This window comes from Primulina tabacum, chromosome 3 (genome assembly GCF_025594145.1).
Source record: "Primulina tabacum isolate GXHZ01 chromosome 3, ASM2559414v2, whole genome shotgun sequence".
NCBI classification, from domain to species: domain Eukaryota; kingdom Viridiplantae; phylum Streptophyta; class Magnoliopsida; order Lamiales; family Gesneriaceae; genus Primulina; species Primulina tabacum.
This window is the reverse complement of record NC_134552.1, coordinates 14,823,414-14,846,602: the sequence shown is the minus strand read 5'-3', so window position 1 is coordinate 14,846,602 and position 23,189 is coordinate 14,823,414. Positions and strand designations below refer to the sequence as shown.

The 23,189-nt window shown below is 32.7% G+C and overlaps 2 protein-coding genes and 1 pseudogene across 6 annotated transcripts; all 3 read right to left on the bottom strand.

Annotated features, from left to right (window-relative positions):
• Positions 1-3,009: 3,009 nt before the first annotated feature.
• Positions 3,010-13,921, bottom strand: LOC142540694 (putative sugar phosphate/phosphate translocator At1g06470). 4 transcript variants are annotated; one of them, XM_075647038.1, is made up of 14 exons: positions 13,689-13,920; positions 13,359-13,480; positions 12,655-13,257; positions 12,397-12,563; positions 11,161-11,246; positions 10,445-10,494; positions 9,814-9,881; positions 9,350-9,450; positions 9,188-9,200; positions 5,746-5,930; positions 5,046-5,132; positions 4,778-4,872; positions 3,770-3,907; positions 3,010-3,274 (listed from the first exon to the last, which is right to left on the bottom strand). In XM_075647038.1, the coding sequence occupies exons 3-13, from the start codon at positions 13,173-13,175 to the stop codon at positions 3,802-3,804; spliced, it is 1,479 nt and encodes a 492-aa protein (XP_075503153.1). In that variant the 5' UTR covers positions 13,176-13,257; positions 13,359-13,480; positions 13,689-13,920; the 3' UTR covers positions 3,010-3,274; positions 3,770-3,801. The 4 variants fall into 4 exon arrangements, with proteins under 4 accessions (XP_075503153.1, XP_075503149.1, XP_075503151.1 ...); XM_075647034.1 differs by lacking the exon at positions 13,359-13,480 and having other exon boundaries at positions 13,689-13,921; XM_075647036.1 differs by having other exon boundaries at positions 12,655-13,480; positions 13,665-13,920.
• A 3,990-nt stretch (positions 13,922-17,911) lies between these two features.
• On the bottom strand, positions 17,912-19,505 carry LOC142539012 (HVA22-like protein f; annotated as a pseudogene).
• Positions 19,506-20,906: 1,401 nt separating this feature from the next.
• Positions 20,907-22,215, bottom strand: LOC142539011 (uncharacterized). 2 transcript variants are annotated; one of them, XM_075644309.1, is made up of 4 exons: positions 22,011-22,215; positions 21,664-21,789; positions 21,498-21,630; positions 20,907-21,363 (listed from the first exon to the last, which is right to left on the bottom strand). In XM_075644309.1, the coding sequence occupies exons 1-4, from the start codon at positions 22,141-22,143 to the stop codon at positions 21,039-21,041; spliced, it is 717 nt and encodes a 238-aa protein (XP_075500424.1). In that variant the 5' UTR covers positions 22,144-22,215; the 3' UTR covers positions 20,907-21,038. The 2 variants fall into 2 exon arrangements, with proteins under 2 accessions (XP_075500424.1, XP_075500422.1); XM_075644307.1 differs by having other exon boundaries at positions 20,909-21,363; positions 21,498-21,789.
• Positions 22,216-23,189: the final 974 nt, after the last annotated feature.

Below are 23,189 nucleotides of genomic sequence, written 5' to 3'. Positions count from 1 at the left end.
TATTTTGAATTCATGGAATAATTTTCTTTAGGCTAAGAGCATAATATGGCCAAACAATACTTTATTTGATATTTGTTTTATTTTCATTATATTATTTTTCTAGATTTTAATTTTTGAGTGACGTTGATTTAATATTTCTTGTTAATAGCCTGATCAACTATTTACATGTATGTTGATTAATCACGAATCGGAAGATGATTGATTAAATATAGTAACAAACACGTCATCAAAACATGGTTAAACTGACTAGAAATATTATTCGATTTTAGTGTGCGGTTTTAGGTGAAAACCGAAATTCCACGAAGATTTATTGCATTTAGATCTAATTAAATTCAATTATAAATAATTGGACTGTTAGATTTAAATAGGTTTATTAACTCGAGAAATCGTTTAATAAATAAATTTGGGGATTTCACCGTGATTGTCAAGAATTAAATAATTAATTGGATTTTAACACGTGTCAACATAGTAGAGTTTGGTATCGTTGTGTATCTTAGTTATTTATTTGAATTTGAATCCCTCCTTGATATCTGAATCCGTCGTTTTTAATTGATAAGATTTTATTTAATATTTTAGATTAATAATCCACATATCATCTTTTTATTTATTTTGTCTAGCTTAAGTTAAGTAATATAAATTCTAGTAATTAAATATTAGTCTCTGTGGGATCGATACTTGGACTCATCATCCATTTACTATAACTTGACCTAGTCCTCTTGCTAGAGTTATTCCCAACCGAAATCGTCGGTCACTAATTAAACAATGAATTAATCCAATATATTTATGGCTTTCTAAATTATATGCATTAATTCCATAACATTGATATCTGACTAAAACTGAAACTTATATTTATAGATGTAATTATCCAAAGGTAGGCAGTGAACCACCGATTTCTTGGACGGTAAGGTACAATATTTGTATTTGTTAAATCTAAAAAATCAAAGCAAAAACTTGTATGAGACAGTCTCACGGATCGTATTTTGTGAGACGGATATCTATCTTATTTGATCATCAATGAAAAAATATTAATTTTTATACTAAAATTATTACTTTTTATTGTGAATATATGTAGGAATATCATTTTTTATGCTAAGAGTATTACTTCTTATTGTGAATATCGATAGGGTTGATCCGTCTTACAGATAAAGATTCATGAAACCGTCTTATGAAAGACCTACTCAAAAATCAAATTACATGGTTTTTAATTAAAGCATGATTGCAGCGTTTGGTAATTATTTCCCAAAAATGCATTTTTACATCTTGTACCATATTTGTCTTTATAATTTATTTATTAACACAGGCTACGCGACCATTCTAATTAATTATTTTACTCCGATAATACGCTTTTTTAGAACCAAGTGCGCACCATGTTGAGGCTGAAGAATCACAAATGTCTGAGGAGCGTGCGTATAGGATGCTGAAAGCTCGAAAGAGAATCGTTGCAGAATCACAGCCATTGCCATTTTTACCTCTAACATTGCGAAAGTCGGTCCGATGCAAACTCGGGGTCCCCAGCCGAATGGGAAGAACATGCCTTGGACACTCCGTCGCTGAATCTTTCTGGGTTGAACCCCAACGCATCGTCCCCCCAAATCTTGGGATCGTGATGCAATAACATTATTGGGATGGACAACTTCATCCCTTCCGTAAATGTAAATTCACCTAGTTTCATTTCTTCGGTGGCCGTTCGGATAAGACCAACTACAGGTGGATAAAGCCTCAAGACCTCGTGCAAAATGTAAATTATTATTTTTGTTAAAGATATATGATTAATAAAATTTTAACTTTTAAATAAAAAAATTTAATAAGATAAAAAAGGAAAAAATAATTTTTCTAAAATGAAATATGATATTAAAAAAAATTGAATGTACCATCGTTTTTTCTTGTTCATTCAGAATCACATATTCGTAATAAAAAATTAAATTTTTATTAACATTTTTTTAAAAAAAAACAGAGTTGAAAAAATATAAAAGAAAAAATAATAAGGGAAACGTCATTTTACCCCCACAATATATATTTCTAACCAAAAATAAAATTGTAACATTAAATTGGATTATTAATCACATATTTTAATATAAAAAATATAATTTTGATTTTGAAATAATTAAAATATAAAAATACCAATTTAAAAAAAAATAAATTTTTTTTAATAGAGTTGGACTAAAACAAGATGCATAGTATCTTCTGCGGTGGGAAACCCACAACAGATGATCTTGATCCAAGTGAACAGTGGACAAGACCAGAAAATGTGGGTTCCAATCAGATCGCATCGGATTCGGATTATATAATAATTTATATTTTATAGAGTTCTAAAAATTTTAACATTATCATAAATTTATAACAAAATATCGGATAAATATCTGTATTTGTATTTTAATATATAAATAATAATTTTTTTTATGAATCGAATCTAATAAAAAAATTTGTCATATGAGACGATGTCACGAGAATTTTTGTGTTCCTCAATTTAATAACTTGGCTAACGAATCTAATATAAAATCATTCATAAACTATGTTTTTTTTTAAAAAAAAAATCTCATTTTAAATGTTATGTCCCATGTTATATGCTTGTATGTAAAAATTAAACTAATTATGAGTCATTTAGATTGACACATCCAATGACATTTTTTCATCTTCAAAAGTAATAAAAAATAAAAAAAAATCTAATTGAATTCACAAATATTTTTGTAATTTATCATATAAAATATAAACATGAATATCAATCAATTTAAGCGTACATAAGTACATCAAGCATTTTTCATTAACTATATATTAATTATTAACTTGAAATTTTTATATATAATGAATCATACACACACACACATGCATACACATTATGTTTAGAAGTATAAAACAATATATATATATATATATATACACACACACACATATGTTTGATCTTAAAAGCACTCACGATGAACATTTATGCGAGCACAACAGATATTACGTTCATTAATATATTCTACTCCATAAACAAACCAACCAAAAAAATATATATATAATGCACGATTATTACAATCCTGGAACGAATATTCAGACATTTGATTATCGAATATGTTACAAAAAAATTTCAATAAACGAAATCATAATAAATCTTAGATATCAAAGAGGCGTGTGGAGAAACAGAAGAAAGACAGATTATGAAACTGCCCCGTGGAGAACAAAAAATAAGCCAAAGGCATCCATACAATTTTGTGGACCAGTGTGTTGTGAAACTTTGGAGTCCAAGCTCATGTAAGTAGGTAACGGAGCCGAGAGGAAGCTCGAGTACTGCCTGTAATGACCAAGAGGATAAATCTTTTAACCAGACTCAACACTATCCATGTAGCTCAAAATGGCTGAAGTTGTAAAACACGAGATAGGCCAAATTGCATGAGAAATACAATGCTGCATTGGATGGGTAAACGAATCCTTGTGTTTATATCCGTTGATCTCGAAAAAGATGGTGTCACACGATGCGGCTCACAGGATCATATCGCCAAGCGATCAAACTCAATGCAATGGTCTAGGCAACTTATTTTGTTTTTGTTTTGCAAAAAATAATCAACCAATAAGTTAGAGAAATCTAGAATATGTCCATACCAACCCCTCCAACAAATTAATGGTTCCCAGAGCAGCCCGACTTAGTTTCATCTAATTATGAAGCAATTCTCCAGCCCAAATCGAAGAGATAACATGAGAAAAAAGATGGTGGGAGAATTTTTGCTGCTTTAAGCACGACAATGCCAAAAGCAAAGGTTCTTGGCTGGAAAATAAGTAAGAAGCTTACCCAAATTTAGTAGCATTTACACAAAGTTGTTCTTAAGGAGTGTCCTCTTCATCTTGTTCATCAAGGATAACGTACTTCGAAGGACCACCCTCTGTTGGTGAGTGAACATTTATCTCGCCTTTCTGCAATTTCTGGTACCTGATAAATAAAAGAGACCAAAATCAATGTACAATTCTGCAATAATGCTGAAGATTTCCATCAAGATGTGAAGTCGTCCACATTTTTTAAGAGTGGTGAAATCGCGGTCATATATGATGCTTCTGTCAATATTTGCAATAACAGCATTCAATATAACATCAACCTTTTCTTGCTATACCGATGCAATTACTCAAAGGATGGAAGTGAATCGCCTTTTACCTCATGTCTTGTTCTTTAAGGGTAAACTCTCTCGATTGAAAACCACATAAGCAATCCCATTTTTTGAAAATGAAGCAAAAAATAGACACAGCCTCCAGTTTCTCAAATATTCACTCCAGTTCTATTCTATCTCTCAAGTGCAAAGGAAAAACATAGAATAGATAACATAGAACAAACATAACACGAAAATTATGAAATAAAACGCTTCCCAGTTAGTGTGTTGAGTTATTTGGAAATGTTAATTGACAACATAAGTCAGACCATTGATATTGATTATCATCTACATGGCTAATCTTTTACAAATTCAGCCTGAAAATATAGAAAACGACGACGACTCATTGAGGCAAATTTTAGGTTTTCCTTCTTTTACATTTTCAGCATGAAAATTTGGAACATACTACTTCACGAGGTAAACTAAAGATTTTTTTTTAAAAAAATTGTAAAACATTCACAGTTACACACTCACTGATACCGAATAACCCAATACCAAAATCATGGAACACCAAAAGTTTCACTGCTAGAGTAATTTGGTTAATCATAAGTAAACTATAGGTCAACAGTATGTGTTTGAAAACTGTCTTACTTTTCCTATGGACATACACAGTCATGTGATTTAAACACATAATAACTAGATGAAGTTTGATCACTTACTTGTACCAGTTAAACAAACCAACACCAACCATTATTATTATGAGGCCAAGACCTTTTACCCATGTGAACTGGTCATGGAAATAGAAGACTGCCACCTGATCAAAATTTCAAAGATTCACAGAATGGCTTTAGATATATAGGTTCTATAAGAAACAGAATAAAATTAAACTAACTAAAAATTTATCTTCCCCACGAATTCAAATTTGTAGTGGGGAAAGCAAAAGTAAAAACTAAAATTTACAGCAAAATGAAGCATGCAGATTTATACCAATATAGTCACAGCCTCCTTCACCACTCCTGCTATTGTCACAGTTACAGCACTAGTGACTGACACGAGAATAAACTCTGTCAATACCTGCAATAAGACAAAAGTCCAGCTTTTCACAGACCAGGGAATTCATATAAAACATAACCAGTTAGAATCAATTTGACTTTGATGATGTTGATCGAGCATCAAGGAAAACCATAGATGGCGGACCAATAATACATATAAGAAAGAGTGGTAACGCTTGATGTTTTTGGCTATTTTATGAAACTATTTCGGGATATTTTCTTGGAAAACACAATATATCCATGGTTTTCTTTTTACTGAAAATTTCGTGTCATGCAACAAATTTGTTGGACTACTGATGCCTAATCGCATATTTTTAGTAATTTTCATGGTGTGTGAGGTGTTTTAAAATTTGAGAAGTTTTGTATTGGGTTAAAATATAATATATCGATATAGTAATTATAGGAAATGATAAAAAGTTATATTAGAAAAAATAACTATATCGAGAGATATAAAAATGAGATCGTATTGGAGAATGCGATATAAGTTTGGTTTAATTTCGGACAAAAGAAAATTATTTTAAAAAATATAAAACAAAGACAGCATGTGCTGCATTGAGTTATTAAGACTGCTCAGATAAATAGTACTCCATCTTTAGGAAAAAAGTAAATAAAAGAATGATATCAAAATTATTTACCATGAAGAAAGCAAGTGTTCCACCAAACAACAATAGAAAACAACTTCTTGTAATGTGCCATGAGCTGTCAAAATAGCTAGACATTTTGAATTCGCGCCAGGGATCCAACATCAAAGAAAGTAGAGCAGTTGTAATTGCCATAATTGGGGTCACATAGCTCATCAAAGTAAGTGGATTTTTAAGACCTTGACACATAGAAAGGAAAACAATCAGTTAGTCGGAAAGCCAAATGAATGTCGTGGAATTTTCTTATATATAAAAAACAATATTATATTGATTAATGAAATTAATTACATAGAGCGAACAATTGTCCACATACAACAAAGTGAGATCAAAAGTCAAAATAAATTAACATAATATTAGACCTCAATTCATATACAAATCTGAGACCGAGAACGATTTGAACTCTACAATTCTCAAACTTCAGCATGAAACTTTGAATTTAATCTTGTCACAACACTCCTCAATGGAGTCTTCTTGATTTTCCAAGATCCTCATATTCCTCTCCATCCACATAGACAACTCAAACAGTGAACCACTACATTCCAAACATTATGTCCCTCCTCCCCAAATCATGTCTGAGAACCGCCTCGAATAAATCCCAAGTTGATCTCGAAGATACCCAAATCAAGCCGAACTTCGCCAATGCTTTATACCAAAAGACAACGTGAAAAAGGACGACGGATGATCAAACGGTCCTAAGTCTCCACCTCTTACAGACATAACACACCAATTTAAATAAAAAAAACAAGAAGAAAACTTTTTTTGCAACATCTCCGATGATTGTAAAAACACTGCAATCCACGAGAATACTTGCACCTTGGTTACAATAAGCGCTTCCAAATTGCTTGATAAAGAGAAAACGAATGGTAACTAGTATCTAAAAAGAAACATTCGGAAAAAAATTTCACTGAAAACTGCCTTGAAGAATCCCGAACCCATTCCCTAATGTTTTCGACTACATCGATCAATTGATACCTATCTAAAGATTCTGTAGGATCGAGTGCTAACCGTTTTACCAAAAGCTATAGCTAGTAGTAATGGTTCAACTCAAATCTTTTAAACCGCACAGCAGCTCAAGCACCACGATTTGATCGCTCTACCAAGCATGGACAATTATTGCACCCAACAATCTCCCTCCCAATAATTGCACTCCTTGCAATCAATGGGAATCGAACCCGTGACCTTGGCTCTGATACCAATTGTAGGCCCGAGTGCTTTCCGCTTTACCAAAAGCTATAGCTGGTGGTAATGGTGCAACTCAAATCTTTTAAACCGCACAACAGCTCAAGCACCACGATTCAATCGCTCTACCAAGCAGGGACAATTATTGCACCCAACTGATTCGATCAAAGAACTTAACTCAATTTCCTCATTCTCCTTGAGATCCTGTCGAAAATAAAAATTTCAAGAAAGAGTAGAAAGTTGGATGAAAACTAAATTGTGCAAAGTAAGAAAGAGGACTCTTATGGACCGTCGAAATCAGAAATAAAGATGGATAAAGATTTTGAAAAAAGTAATACCCCTACCATATACCTTCCCAAAACCTAGTCTTATCTCCCCTCTTGACCACCGCTCCCACTGACTCAAGAAAAGCAGGATAGATTCTGGACATAAATTTCCATGGACTTCTTAAGGTAACACTTCATGCAATGCCTGCGTCCCACCCGTTACTCTGTACCATAATTGCTAACAATAATCTTCTTCCATGACGATTCCCCTCACTAGAAAATCTCAACCACCATTTCCCTAATAAAGCCCTGTTCCAGACAAATATTACCAATACCCAAACTCTCTCGCTCATTTGGTCTACAAACTTTGTCCCAAGCCACCCAGTGACCATGTGTTCCACTTCTGCTCCATCCCACAAAAAAATCTATCATGATATTCTCCATGGCATGCGCTATACCCCTGGGGACCATAAAAAATGACATGAAATACATTTGCAATGCGTTCAACACTTTACATCAAAGTCAGTCTTCCACCTGAGGAAAAAAACTTTCTTCCAACTTGTCAACTTCTTAGTCATCTTAAAAAGGACTCGGCTCCCAAGAAGATACCTTCAAAAGATTCCCGCCCAAAAGAACCCCTAAATATCTTATGGGCCAAGACTCCTTTCCACAAACAATTTCACAAGCTAACATGTCAATGTATTATACGCAAACTGAATATGGAAAATTTCCACCCTCTCTCTGTCTAATACCAACCGAACCCCTACAAATGTCCATCTCTTTTGCCTTGTCAACCAATCTGTCCATCACATTCACCACCATATTAAAGAGGAAAGGTGGTTGTGGGTCACCCTACCTAAGTCCTTTTTCACATTGCCTAAGTCCTTTCACACATTGGAATTTGTCCGTAGGCTTGCCATTGATAAAGATCCAGAAAGATACACTCGATAGGGATCCCTTAATCTATTTCCGTCATCGCTCCCCAACACCTTTCTTGAGCAACACAAAATCCAAAAAACCCCAATCGACATTACCGTACGCTTTCTCAAAATCGACCTTAAAGACTCATCTGCTCTTTATTTCAGCCTACATTTCTCCACCAGCTCATTTGCAATTAAACAGTTTAGAATTTGTCTTCTCTCAATAAAGGCATTCTGGGAATCTGCGATTGTGAGAAAGATTACCTTCTTTAATCTTAGCGACAAAACTTTAGCAATGATATTGTAAAGACTAGTTATCAGATTGATGGGTCGAAAGATATAATTTGAACCGATTCTTGTTTTTTTGGTATCAAACAAATGTAGGTATCCTTGATAATTCCCCTTTCAAAAAATTCACTAAACACCTTCAACGGGTGTCTTTTAATTATATCCCAACATTGTTGGTAAACTGCCATTGTGAACCCATCCAGGCCCAGTGTTTATGTTCTATCATTCTAAAAAACTGTTTTCTTTGTCTCCTCCTCAGAAAAAAGTTTTTCCCAGTATGTCGTAGAAACACTGTAAACGGTGCTCCATTCCACACCTTCTATTCCCGCCCTCCCCTGTCGGCTTTACTACACAACTTTTGGAAGAACTCTGTTAGATGAAGCTCTGTTCTCAATAATTGATCCATCAACCCTTTTCTGATTTATTGATGATAGTTCTACTCCTTCGTGTATTGAGTAGCTTAGTAAAAAAAATTGCATTGCAATCCCTTTCCTTGACTCATATAACCTTAGCCTTTGACTGAAAATGAATGTCGTGGAATTTAATCTAATTTAACTAATTGTGGCAATGGTTAATTGTATAAATAACATATTTTGTTGGTTTAGTGGTGGGAAGCAACTATTCAAACCACTAGGATATTATGGTCAACCTGAAATCCTTGCCAAGTGATTTGACACCAAAACATGGTCATTGATTCACAATAATATCTACTCACTTAGTCTCATAGTTAGTTGCAACGCGAAGAAATTTTAGGCCAAACTGAGAGATTTTAAATGCACTTACCATAGACTTCTTTCTTCATGTCGGATTTGATCAGCACAAACCGAGTAATAAAAAATAAACCAGAGAAGAAGACATGTGAGAACAACAAAAAAATGGAAACAAGGACATGAGATCACAACCAGGAATTCAAAAATTAAACCGACAAATAAATATTGCTCATACTTGGAGGAGAATCTGTGTCATTGTCCATCGGAATCCAGACATAACAGCAGCAAGCATAACAAGTATAAAGCCCCAAAACTCAAATTCAGTTTCCCTTGCAACTGCATTAAGAACAAAAATGTTGGTGGTAAAGCCAAATAATACAGAAACTAATGCATGCAAAAAATTTCTGATTTTCTGATCCTGAAAATTCTATATTTTTTTCAGTTAATAACTACTGCCTTGATAGTTCTCCAAAGTTCAAGAGGTACTGCAACAGCTATTATTTGAAGGCACAGTTTTGATAATATATTGTTGAACGGGTCAAAAAGCATTCCAATAAAGTGAAGGTTAGCCTTTTACTCTGAATGGAGTAAGCAATGTTGAAAAAGTATACTTCACTTCAACATATCATAAAACAATAGCTAAACATTAGTACACTGACATAAATGAACTAGAAGTGTATAATTAAAGAATGTTCTTACCAGTTAACAATACCCCGGCAGAGATGATAAAAATGATTCCTAGCAGCTTAACACTTGGTGACTCCAATCTTCAAAAATTTCGAGTCAAAAGGCAGGTTAAAATGATGAACACATTTTAACATAGTGCAGCATATGATTAGAGCTTTCACATGCAGAATGGTATGAAATATATTGATCTATTATGTGTACTTCATTTAAACAAAATTGCCCAAAAAGACTTAAATTCTTGCATCCTTGAAATTTAAGATTTTAAATCAATTTTTGTTATTTGAATGATTTGATTTCCAGCAAATCTCAAATCCATCTCATCTCAATTTAAATTTATTTATTAATATTTATTATATATTTCAAATACAAATTGATATCATTAGAAATTCAAGCTTCAAATCCTTTTGCCAAATCAAATTTATCAACCCAAAATCAAATCACACCAAAGGTCCTCACCAATCCATGCACATGTTTGTCCAACTTCATTCAGCCAAATGAAATTCAATATCCAACTTACTTGCAGTTTCACTTCAGGCTTAAGTTAGTTTGGATAGCCTTTTCAGTCTTTAACGCGAGAGCAACTTGCTCGAAACAATGCTAAATTTTAGTTATGCTAAAAACGAGGGCAGTTCATGGAAAATACCTGAAAACAAAGGCAAAGAGAAGGAGAAATATAGGCGCTGCTGATTTACACTGCAAAAAAGTAATGGATTTAGCTAAGGACTTTGTGTCGTCTACCTGAAGGATTAACTAAGTGATCAAAAGTCATGGATTGAGCCTGATGATGCTATTTAAAATCCTGAATGCACCAAATTATAGGAAGACCAAACTAAATTAGAAAGAAATAACCAGGCATGTCTAAGTGAAGCAAGTACATGCAGTAAACGAGTGGGTAAACCAAATAATAAACATGAGTAAACAAGATGGCGCTCCTGGGGAATCTAAAAGGCACATGTAAGTCTGGAAGGCCTCATCAAGATCACAATCATCAGTTTTTTTAGCATTTTAATTTTCTAGTGTAGTATTGTTCGATTTTATTTTAAAAAAATTATATCTCATCACGAAGCATGTCAATTTCTGTACTACATAAGGGTTCAGCAGTCTATTCGTAACTTATGGTAGCGAAACCTTAAAGACATCTTCAGTTTTTTAAAGGTCTGATTTACTACAATCAGCCACTATCTAGTTCCATCCACTGGATATGCAGGGGAGGAAATTGCAGCCAAGAGAGGCCAGTGGCATTTCTCAACAATATACACAAAATCCAAGAAACTAAAGTTCTGAAAATTTTAATCCAAGTATCCAAGTTTAAATCAATCTTCACAGTTCATACAATATAATGGAAGAGGAAAGACAAACCATTGTGGCAAATGTGACTGAGATGAACACTAGAGATTCGTTGCTTAGGTTAACATCCAATGCAGTGCTGAGAGCTGTTGGTACAACTGTGAAAGGCAAAGGCCATCTGTAGCATTAGTTTGTTAGAGAAGTTAATGATACTTGCCGCCAGAAGCAAGTTTCTTCAAAAAAGGAGAATAAAGGAACAGCAATATGTTAATAAGTGAGTAGCTTTACCACACCATGCTGATAATTCTATAAATATTAAAACTTTTGACAAGAGTATTATTATGATTATCGAATATTTGAATTAAACTTGATTATTTAATTATGATTAATATTGGATAACTCATATCCATATAGCCAACCCGTTACGGGAATGTGCTATGATGATGATAATGATGATGATTGTTTGAGCAAGCTATGGTACTAGCACATGAGTATTATCAAGTAGTATGGTTGACCCTGAAAGAAAACCAGGATAACATCATAAGCTGTTATCCCAGTACACAAACAAACACTATCTTCTGAAATGGGTAGAAACAATTCTATCAGGACATCATCCTACATGTTTACAGATAAAGTTTCGCATGCCCCCTCCAAGGGACAAAAATTCCGAAACTACATTCCCGAAACTATTTTGATAAAAAAATGTCATGCAAATTAAATCACCATGACCCACCCCCACCAAAGAACAAAGGTCAAAGAATCATGAAACTTCTCTTAGACAAAAGTATTCCAGAAATGATTGAGACCATGCTACACGGAATGAAGTGAGGACCGAGTAATCAGTCATTTAAATCCAAGTTTATCTATCATTCTAGCCTAAGTAAAAACTAAACATACCCATAATGGAAAAACGGAAACGACGTAAGGAGATTAAGCAGAAACATGTTAACCAGTGAAGCACCGTAATGGTACTTACAATTAGAGAAAACACTAACCAATGTCATAGCTAAGAGTTATCATTCACTAACATAACAAATAAAATTTCAACTCTCTTTACTTTTCCATTTTCACGGGCAATTGCTAAATATTTAATACTAACCTATTTGCATATTAAATTTCCATAATTACAAAAAAAAAAGAGTAAAAATGAAACAATACCTAGTGTGTCACTTACTATGACCGCGTGTTCAAAGATGAAAATGCTAGACGTTAAATAATAAATATTTAATCTAACATGGGTGAGATCAGCATGAATTTGGGACACTAAAACTAAATAATAAACACAACAGTAAACGATCCATTTGCTACCTCTGACGAAGTAATCCCTCCATGACATAGCAGAGGAATGAAATCTGTCCGACCAAAACCATGTAATGGCATTTGACAAAACAGCTTGCATGACAAAATGGACAGTGTTCATCAATAGTGGGGCAGGGAATTTCCCCATATTATCCCCTAATAAAGTTTTATTATACCTGTTCAAAGTAAAATGATAAGTGAGAAACATACTCTCAAAGAAACAGAATCACATAAGAGATTTCTAATGATAAAAAAGGAAGAACTCACAGCGTTAGGATTGTACTGAATGTGTACCAAACCAGTATGAAAAACAATGTTTTCAGCACATCCACAACAGAAATAGGGTTCTTTGTATTTAGCCTAGATGCGCCATTGTGATCCATCTGATTACTGTCACTTGTACTAGTTTCATATCTTCTATCAATTGCATAACCACTTTCAACGTCAAAAGGCAAATAACTCTCATTCTTATTCACCACACCATTAGTGGACTCATCATCAACGTCTCTACCATGCTCCATCATCCGTTGAACGTTATTGAAATGGGAACTCTTCCCATTTAAAATACCATTTTCTGGCATATTTTTCTGAACTGAAGGCAGATCAAAATCCAACTCTTGTCCATTTACATTATTATTTTCTAACTGAGAAGGATGTGTGGCATCATCATCATCACACCAGCCCGAAACCAAAGGATCCCTTCCAAATCCCAGTCCCTTTTCTTCACTCCTTAAACTGCCACTTCCACTTTCCTCAACCCTTTGAGTTCTTTCATCAGTCTCTACCATTTCTTTCACTACCAACCATTCAATCCAACACTCCAAACCACATAACAACCAGGGCAATAAAATATTCTTCCATCCGAGTTTTCTAGAATTGTAATATAAAGCCTCAAATCAAGAATCAGGCAAAGAAAAGGAATTTAAAAAAAAAAGGAAAAAAAGATATTATTCTGAATTAGCTGAAAAAACCCTTATCCCAGAATCTTCAGTGCCACCACCAAAAATTTGCAACATGAAGCAACCGACCAAAAAATCAGATCCCTTTCAGAAAAAATATGACCAAAAAAATCCAACCTTTAATCAGTCAACACCTACACAAAACAAAAAAAGAGTTAACGTTCTTGCTATGGGACAAAAGCAAATCATATCCAAAACCAAAAAAAAAAAAAATTCAGACCGGTGACGCAATAGAAATAAGATCAAGAATGCAGTGCATACAAAGGGAAATGAAAAAAAGAGTCAACAAAGAATTAAAATAGAGAAATCAAAACTCACCCCCGTTTTAATTTATGTATTTACCTCGTGTCACTTATGAATCTTATCATTCCATCGAGAGAGCAAAAACAATTGTATTTCCTACATAAATATTACTTGGATCTGTGTAATTAAACTTTTTTTTTTCCTATTTTGTACTCGAAATGGAGATAGTGTTTAGCATTGGGGTGGATTCCTGTCGGTAGTTAACTGTTGATTGTTTTTCTGTTGCAACTTTTGAGTCCAATCTACGAAACCCAAGAGGCAAGAGCTCAGATTTAGAATTTATTTAATTTTTTTATATAAAAACAAACCAATTTAGCTATTTTTTGTTTGTATATATAAAGAGCAAAAGAAGTTTGGGAAAGTCATAAAAATTGAAATCAAACCATATTTACAAAATTTCAACCAAATCATTAATTATTGGCAAAAACGTGTGTGAGACGGTTTCATGAGTCGTATTTTGTGAGACGGATCTCTTATTTGGGTCATCTATGAAAAAATATTATTTTTAATGCTAAATATCAGTAGGGTTGACCGTCTCACAGATAAAGATTCGTGAGACCGTCTCACAAGAGAACTACTGTTAATTATTTATAACCAAACCAAAATCAGACCATAAATTTCGGTTTGACTCGGTTTTGTCTGGTTTAGATGATTCATTTTAAGTTTTGAATTTCATATTAAATTATTTCATGAGATATTGTAATTTGGAAAAAAAATAGATATTGACACTTGATAGGGAACTAAAATGATCATAAGTGAAACATCATAAATTAAAATACTTATGCATGTTAAATAGTTTTGCAACTCATAGAAAAGTTTAAAATTTTAGAGTCGTGATTATGTTTATTCGAGCTAAAATATACAATAAATAAATTTTAATATAATTGGACTGTTTACAAAGTTCATTAATAATATAATACAAATAAAAAAGGCAAATAAAACATTTTTACATCCTAAAACATAACACAAAAATAACAAAATTTATTGCATAATCTTTTATATTAATATAATTGGTTAGGATTGGTTTGGTTCGATTTATTTTTATTTAAAATTTGAACCAAAATAATTTTTTCGGTTTGGCTGATATTGAAAAACCAATCCAAACCGTGATTCACATAAAAAACGATTTGAACCATGTGTTTTTGTTTTGTTTTATAGTTTGGTTTGGTTTGGTTTAGTTTCTGAATATTTCTTAAGTATTAACTGACAATACTTTACTCGACATATAGAACAAACATTCAGGTTTTAGATGTTACTGAATATTTCTTAAGTATTAACTGGCAATGCTTTACTCGATATATAGAACAAACATTTAGGTTTTAGATGTTATTTTAGAAAACTAATTTAATATAATATTTGGAGAAAATTATTACATAACATTGCATAATTTTGAGAAAAAATATTTCATATGTGCAACCAGAATTAGCATTTATCAAAGGGAGCTATAACATTTAAAAATAGTGATGAGTTTTCAATTATTATTATTCATCGATGAAATTACCGTACATTCAATCCAATAATATAAATGCAATCCAATGAAACTAAAGGCAGGGACATTAATTTAAAAATTAATTAGACAATTAAGAATCAATTCAAATACAGAGTAAATGAATGATTGAATGGTGTAACCATATCGTTATAGTTGAATATATATGTAGTCTTGTTATTCCAGGCGTATGTTTGAGGGCATCGATGTCATACAACAGTTCAATCGTCATAATATGATTTTTCTACTCAATAGAGATTGTCATTACATCCCAAGAATCTCTCTCTCAATCATTACAATCGATAGGTGTCGAAGTCGTGACTTTGACTCTGATATCAATTGTAGGATCGAGCACTTGCTGTTTTACCAAATGTTATAATTGATGGTAAAAATGCAACTCTAATCTTTTAAATCATACAACAGTTCAAACGTCATGGTTCGATCGTTCTACCCAGCAGGAATAATTATTGCATCCCAAAACATACAAAAGAAAAAAAAACACACACACATACATATATATATATAGTTTTGATATGTTACACACCCACCATTTCCACCTCTGTATTCACCGATGATGTGACACTCACCTATTTGATATACAATTTAGATATATTTCATCACATTCAATATATGAGTATCACCTCATTGATGACATGGAGATGAGCACAGTGAATGAAATCATATCAAAACTATATATATAATGTGTGTGTGAGAGAGTTATTTTTAATATTCTTATTGTGTAGTTTTTTAGCACATTTTGTTTGATTCACAAATCAAACAATGGGTTTTCTCCATCTTTTGGTGAACATATGCAGCTGATAGATAATTGTTCGGTTTTTTTAATTATAAATAATAATAATAATTGATCTGTATATTCTTTATATTTTTCTTATTAATTTATTCGTCCTCTCATACGAAAAAAAATTGATTTACAACAAGATTTTCTATAAACTAATAATTAATTGTCAAGTATAGCAAATTTCAACTTTTTTTCTAACTGCATCATAATTATAAATAAATTCTCATGGTAGTTACTAGTTGGATCCAACAAATTTCGATTTTAGCATCCTCTGTGAAATATTATGCAGTTCATCTGGGAATTTGGAGGAAACCATCGTTGAAATTCTTGAAACTAATGGACACAAATTATTTTTTTAAGTCAAATGTAAGTTAATTGAAGAGAATTTTAAATGAAAAATTGTTTTTTTTTTTTTGTCTTTTATTTTGTGTCCTTCCAATCGTAGTGATTTATATTATAAAATTTTAGTTTTAGTCAAACATCTTTCGATTTTAGAGAATTTTAATTTTTTTTATCGTGGTTGTTGATGTGACATTATAAATGTCAATTGCTAATTGAACCATAATTGGTTATTGATATCCCTAATAATATTTATTTGGGATATTTTTTAACCTTGGTCATCATTTTTTTAAAGAAAAATTACCTCCTCAAGTGTATTTTTGAGGATGTCATTTTCGTTAGAAAAAATGTTGACCAAGGTGAATTACAAATTTCTCCTTTTTTTAGTACGTGGGAGGGGGAATTTTAAGTAATTTATAAGTTTTAGGGAAAATTTTGATATTTTAGCCTTTGTCCGATATTTTTTCTTACAATTTTATTATCTTTTACGACTTAGAGCTGATGTGGTGTTGTTGAAGCAAAAACATATAGGTGACATATGCAATGCTACATCAGCACTCTCACGTAAAAAAAAGACTGACACGGAGAAAATAAGATATCATTTTTCCAAAGTTCTAGTTGCAAAAGTAGCAAATTTTTGGTTTTATTCCACAGATAATTTAGGCAAGTGAATTAATTCGTTCGATATATAATTCAATCAATTGGTTCCATGTTTTATTTTAGGCCAGCAAACTTTTGGTTTGATCTACTGATAATTTAAGCAAAGTGAATTAATTCGGTCGATAATTCAATCCATTGGTTCCTTATTTGGTTTTAGGCTAGTGATATCCACAATCCAAATATTGTTAATCACACTCCATTTTGAACTCTTATTGTTGGGTCAAATGAGGGAGTTAATATTTACACTTCATATTTTTTGCTGGCATTCTATTTGTAAACAAATCTAACACATATTTTACACATGAAGTGGAGTGTAGACAACACAAAATGAAGTGTAAATATCAATTCATGTTCAATCATTTTTCTTATTGGGTAGAGCAACTGAAACGTGTTGCATGTGATGTTGTACGATTTAAAATATTTGAGTTTTACTGTTACCAACAGCTATAATTTTTTAAGAAGCAGCAAGTACTCGGTCCTACAATTGCTATCAAATCTATGGTCACGGGTTCGATTTTCAATATTGAAAGAAATGTAATTATTGGGAGGAAGATTGTTGGGTGCAATGATTGTCCCTGCTGGATAAAGCAATTGAGACATGGTCATGTTTGTTCTACTGTACGGTTTAAAATATTTGAGTTGTATTGTTACCATCGACTATAACTTTTGATAAAGCGGTAAAAGATCGTTCCTACGATAATGGAACTATGTTACAAATTTACCCTTTGTCAATTCTTTTGATTTAATTTATAGATAAATTAAATAAATAATATTCAAACTATTACTCAATTCTCCTATTTTTTTATATAAAAAAGTAATATTTATTTAATCGATCTCTAATCAATGAGATTAAAAAATTGAAATGTGGGCGGATGCCTCGCCTCTGTCTCCGTCTCTGTTTGAGACGTTGGATCTAGCATCTCTTAGATGTACGTGTGATGGGACCGTGTATGTTTTTTGTGTATTCATTGATTTGGAATAACTAAATATATTGATAAGAATTTTTGAATGTTCTTGAAATATACAAATGTTTGAATTTAATTCTACATGGATTCAACTTCATATATATAAGTATTTTCTTCATATATAAACATTTCTTCCATGTCTTCAGTGTTTCCTCGCTTCTCTCTCAGCCTGCAAATTAAAAAAATAAACATTTTCCTCAACTTATGCTTTTTGCATATATGCCTCAAGCTAAAGTCAGAAACACAATAGAGAGGTTGATCATCGGATTTCTTGTAAGAACCCTGCTCAGGGTCGATAAGAAGGTTGACAGAATTAACTCATTTTTTTTATAAACGAGTAATTAGCAAGGTACGACGAAGCCCACAAGGTGTGACACATGGTTGTACTAGTCAGCTCTGGGCTGGAAATTGACAATTGGTTGAGCGTGCTTTCTCAGCTTGTGATTGAGTGTTCTCTGACGGATTCGCTCTACTATTGCGTCCTATTCCCGAGGGAGTGATTAGGATTAAGCCTCCACCCGATTTTTTCATTACTAATGGAATATTCTTCACTAGTTAGTAAAAATGGAACGAAATGATCTTATTTTGTTCTTCGGTTCAAAAGCTTAAAATCAAATTCTATACCAAAAAACACATATGAATGTAGGAGGAAAGCTAGTGTGATAGCTAGGGAATATTGTAGTAGAAAAAGTTGAAGGAAAATTAACATTAGGTTAATTAACCGGCCTCCGGCTGGTCATCGCTTACCACTTTGACTATTCTATCAAAAGCTTCAGGACCATGTTTGTCAATGTATCTTTCAACTGATTTTCTGGCATCAAGACTCATCATCTGGAGGACCCTTTTTTGGCCTTGATCCGGATATCGATCGTTGGAATCCATAGAACTGCTGATATTTACATATTTCCTCACAAAGTTTTCATATATATATGCTGCTCCATTGAACATTGGCAACACCAGCCATACACACAACAGAAGCTTCATATATGGCCAGAATGGAAGCCTGCGTGCATTTGTAATTTCCATCAGAAATTTGAGTGTTTCATGCGACAGAAAAATCGAATTATCGTACCATTGAAGAATTTTCCAGAAAGAAAGCTCGAATAGAGTTATGAAGGAGTAAAGAACCCAATATGTTAGCCATTGCTGGTCATCTACTATTGAGGGCTCTCAATTGCTCTCATCGAAGCATACCTGTTAATTCATTATGAACAAAATCAAAAATTTCATATTATTTAGTTTTTTTTTATAGAGAGTAAAATTATTTTATCTTACAGGGGAAATAGAAGCATCACTCCAGGTCTGCATGACAATCAAAATAAAATAATCAGGCAATCGATCTTTCCACCGCAACATATAGAAACGACGAAGACAACTACAACAACAATAAGAAATTAGGACAGAAACCAAAAATAAAAAAAAATGGATGTCATAAAGAATAATTTGGCAAACATTGTAAGAAAAATACCCCACGAGTGTATCCAAATGCCTTGCTATGGCTCCAGGAATACCCATAATAGCCTTTTTTTCTTCTGTGTCGGAAAATACTTTTAGTTTTTTTTTTAATATTGTTAATTTGTACGTAGTACTAAAAGAATTTTTGCAGAGGTTTTTGAAACTGAAATGGAAATTTTCACGTATACTAGGCTTTTATAGCCTATGTGAAAGGCTTTTGATGTTCGAAGAAGCTAAGCATAACTTTTTGCTAGATTCGAAGGCTTCCTTTCCTCTAACAAAAGTAAACATGTGCAAGAAAAATGGGATGGCAAGGAAGAGAGGAAATTGGACTTGAGGAGATTGCAAAGTTAGTTCTTTTTTTTTCTTTAGTTTTCTCAAACTGGGACCATATTTCTTTTTAGGAAAACAAATTTTTTGGTGCGTTATTTTTAATTTTTGTTATTTTGATCTAATTGTTGACATGACATAATACGAGCAAGCAATTTTTGATATAACATCAGCATTTTTCGATGTCATTTGAGCAATTTAGGATATCATGTCATCATTTTTAGTGGTCGAATCTTATTTTTCGGTGTCACGTCAACATTTCGGTAAATCAGGGAAAAAAGCCAAAAAAAAAATGAAAATTAATGTATTAAAACCAAACTTTGAAAATTCGATGAATCAAAACCCAAAAACGAAATAAAATATAATAGATATATATTTTTATTTTTTTTCAGTTTTTTCAAACTTGGACCATATATATTTCATTTTTTTTTCTATTCATGTCGATGTTTATCGTACATTAATTGTGAAATAAAAAAAAGATATATATTGTTAATAAATTAGTAGAGTTATTTAATTATATTATCTTTTCGTTAACTTAATGGTGTTTATTTAGCGTAAATTATTCTTAACATTAAGAATATCGAATATCAATTTTAATCTAGTGGCTATTTTTATTAATCGAATTTTTTGTTCTTGTCCAAATGGTCCAAACTGAGCAATTTTGGCAAGAATTTATAATATATTCATCGAGAAAGACCAAAATCAACTGCTATGAAACTATTTTTATAATAATATATAAAATATATTTCTACAAACAAACAAGATTTTCCTAGATAGAAAGGAGAATTTTCCTTGGTATTTCGGTTACGTGATCTAGATTTGTGTGACGTGTATCATATATATAGTTTTCAAAAATTTATTATAATCTTTGTGTATGACACAAGTCACAACTCTAAACGGAATATGTTATTCGATTTCTAACACAAGATTTATGCTCAGAAAGATATATATTAAATGACAAAAATCTGTGTGAGACTGTCTCACAGGTCGTATTTTGTGAGACATATCTAATATTTGGGTCATCGATGAAAAAATATTACTTTTTATGCTAAGAGTATTACTTTTTATTCTGAATATCGGTAAGGTTGACTCGTCTCACAGATAAAGATTCATGATACCGTCTCGCAAGAAACCTATTCGAATTAAATTATATAAATAATGAAAACAAAATTAAAACTCCTTTCAAACAGCAGATTAATTCGATTTAAAATAATATATTTTGAAGTTAAACTAAACTGAGCCAAAAATGTGACCCCTAATCAAAAGAAAATAAGCCCCAAACCAAACAGGATAAAATATTCGATGACACCAATCAACAGCATGAACAAATAAATCTCATTACTGATCATTCACTATCAGTTGATTCTAGCCTCATTCGCCATCTTGTACAGCTTAGCCTGCACCGCCGCAGGGTGGTTCGAGCTCAGCGCCGTCGTGAAACCGTCTCTGACCTGAGCAGTGGAGTAAGGGTAAGAAGCCGAGTGCGCCATGGAGTTGAGCAGCGCCGCCGTGCCTTCCCTGTAAAGGTCTCCATATCCATCTGTGCGCGTGTTCGAAAGAGCTTGTAGCAAGCTGGTGCTCGGGGAGAATCCAGGGATGGTGAGAGTGTTAAATGCTGAGCAGACTGTGCCCCACCAGCCAAACACTGCGGATATCAAGCCTGGATGAGTCTTCCAGTATCTGCATGCAAGTTACGATGATTAAATACATAAAAAGTAGTCAAATCAGTAAGTGTGCCGTAAGCATTGACAAACATTAAATTAACAATGCCAAATAGAACATAGGGGAGAATAAGTAAAAAAACTTGTACTCACATGCAACTGTAAGGGGGAGTCTGCGAAGAAGATGGTGGAGTCTTGTGCACTGAGGATGGAGTAGAAACTGGAGGAGAATGGTAAACAGGGCTACTCGAAGACCCTTTGCTCGGAGGTTTGCCATAGCTGCCGCCTTTCGAGGGTGTTGGGGATTTGTAGCTGCCACCTTTCGAGGGAGTTGGGGATTTGTAGCTGCCGCCTTTCGAAGGCGTTGGGGTATAGCTGCCGCCTTTTGACGGTGTCGGGCATGGGTAGCTGCCTGATCCTGAACCTTGCGACGGAGGCGTGTAAACTGTACAAAATTTCAACAAGATTTTAGCTTTCAATGTTGATCGGAATTTTAATTGCAATTTTATGTCAATTATGTGACCCTTATCTTAAATTGATAACTGAACATGATCATCTAAGAAAACCCGTGTTCATCCTTGCATGCATGTTATACAAGATAACAATATTTTACATGTGAATTCGGAATATCATTATTCGAAAACAAAATTCGAATAATGTAGTGACCGGAGGGGGGAAAATTGAAGAAGTTCTTCTGCTCCTCAAAGTAATTGGCTGCAGAAAAGACCAAGTTTTGTGAAAGCGTCACGCTCAGAATCAGCAGTACTGATGCCGCCTGCACACTTCTTTTCTTCTCCATTCTTCCAAGAGAAAACCCTAAAATAAATAAATAATTTTAAGAAAAAGAACTACAGAAAGAGGTAAGATAACTCAATGCTGAGGAATGTTTATATAAAGAGATTTTACGAGCCATTGACATAAATATAAACGGTTGAAACAAGTGTGAGTTAGTTGTACGTATTACAGGTGCATTAATATTGTAAATTTCCTTGTTCAAATATATATATATATATACACACAAAAACTTTGGTTATACGGATCTCCTATTTGAGTCACTCATGAGAAAATATTACTTTTTATGCCAAAAACATTACTTATTATTGTAAATATGAGCATGGTTGAACTATCTCATGGTAAATTTTCCCATTTCTATACATATTTCTATTTTCGCAAATGATTCAACTCGACTTTTCTAGATTGGTGAAAGAGTATCCCAATTAACTAAATATATACAACATACATATTTTACTAAGAAATGTGGCGTTTGAGTTGCTGATATTATTAATTATTGCTATAAAATTAATGATCATATAATCCCAACTTAAAAATTTGTGTCAAACATCATTAGATTTTAAAAGTACTAAAAAGTAACATTTTATATATATTATAGAACTAATTAATCCCATAGTAAGATCTCAATCCAAAAGGACTTTACATATTCTACATCCATATATATTTCACAAATATTTCCAGAGTGGTGGTGTCTGAGCTCGAAAAATTCTCACCCATTAATCTAAATTAAATTCCTAATCTCGATTGCGATTTGTTCGTTTATAGTTAATTTTTTATACATAATTTCTTTATTTTTCATTGTAGAAATGTAATACGGGTTTAATTTTGAAGGAATTAATTCCAAATTAGAAATTCTTCAAAATATATAATATAGAATTTGTTCAAAATAATTATAGCTCACAATCTAAGGTATAGTTAATGTCTATATTTAGTACCAAATTATGCCGCATACATCTTTGAATGATATTAATTTGCTCGTGGAGGCAAAGTCACATGCAGTATTTATGGGCTGCCAAGAATTATTATTTTAGAGTGTATATATATATACACTAT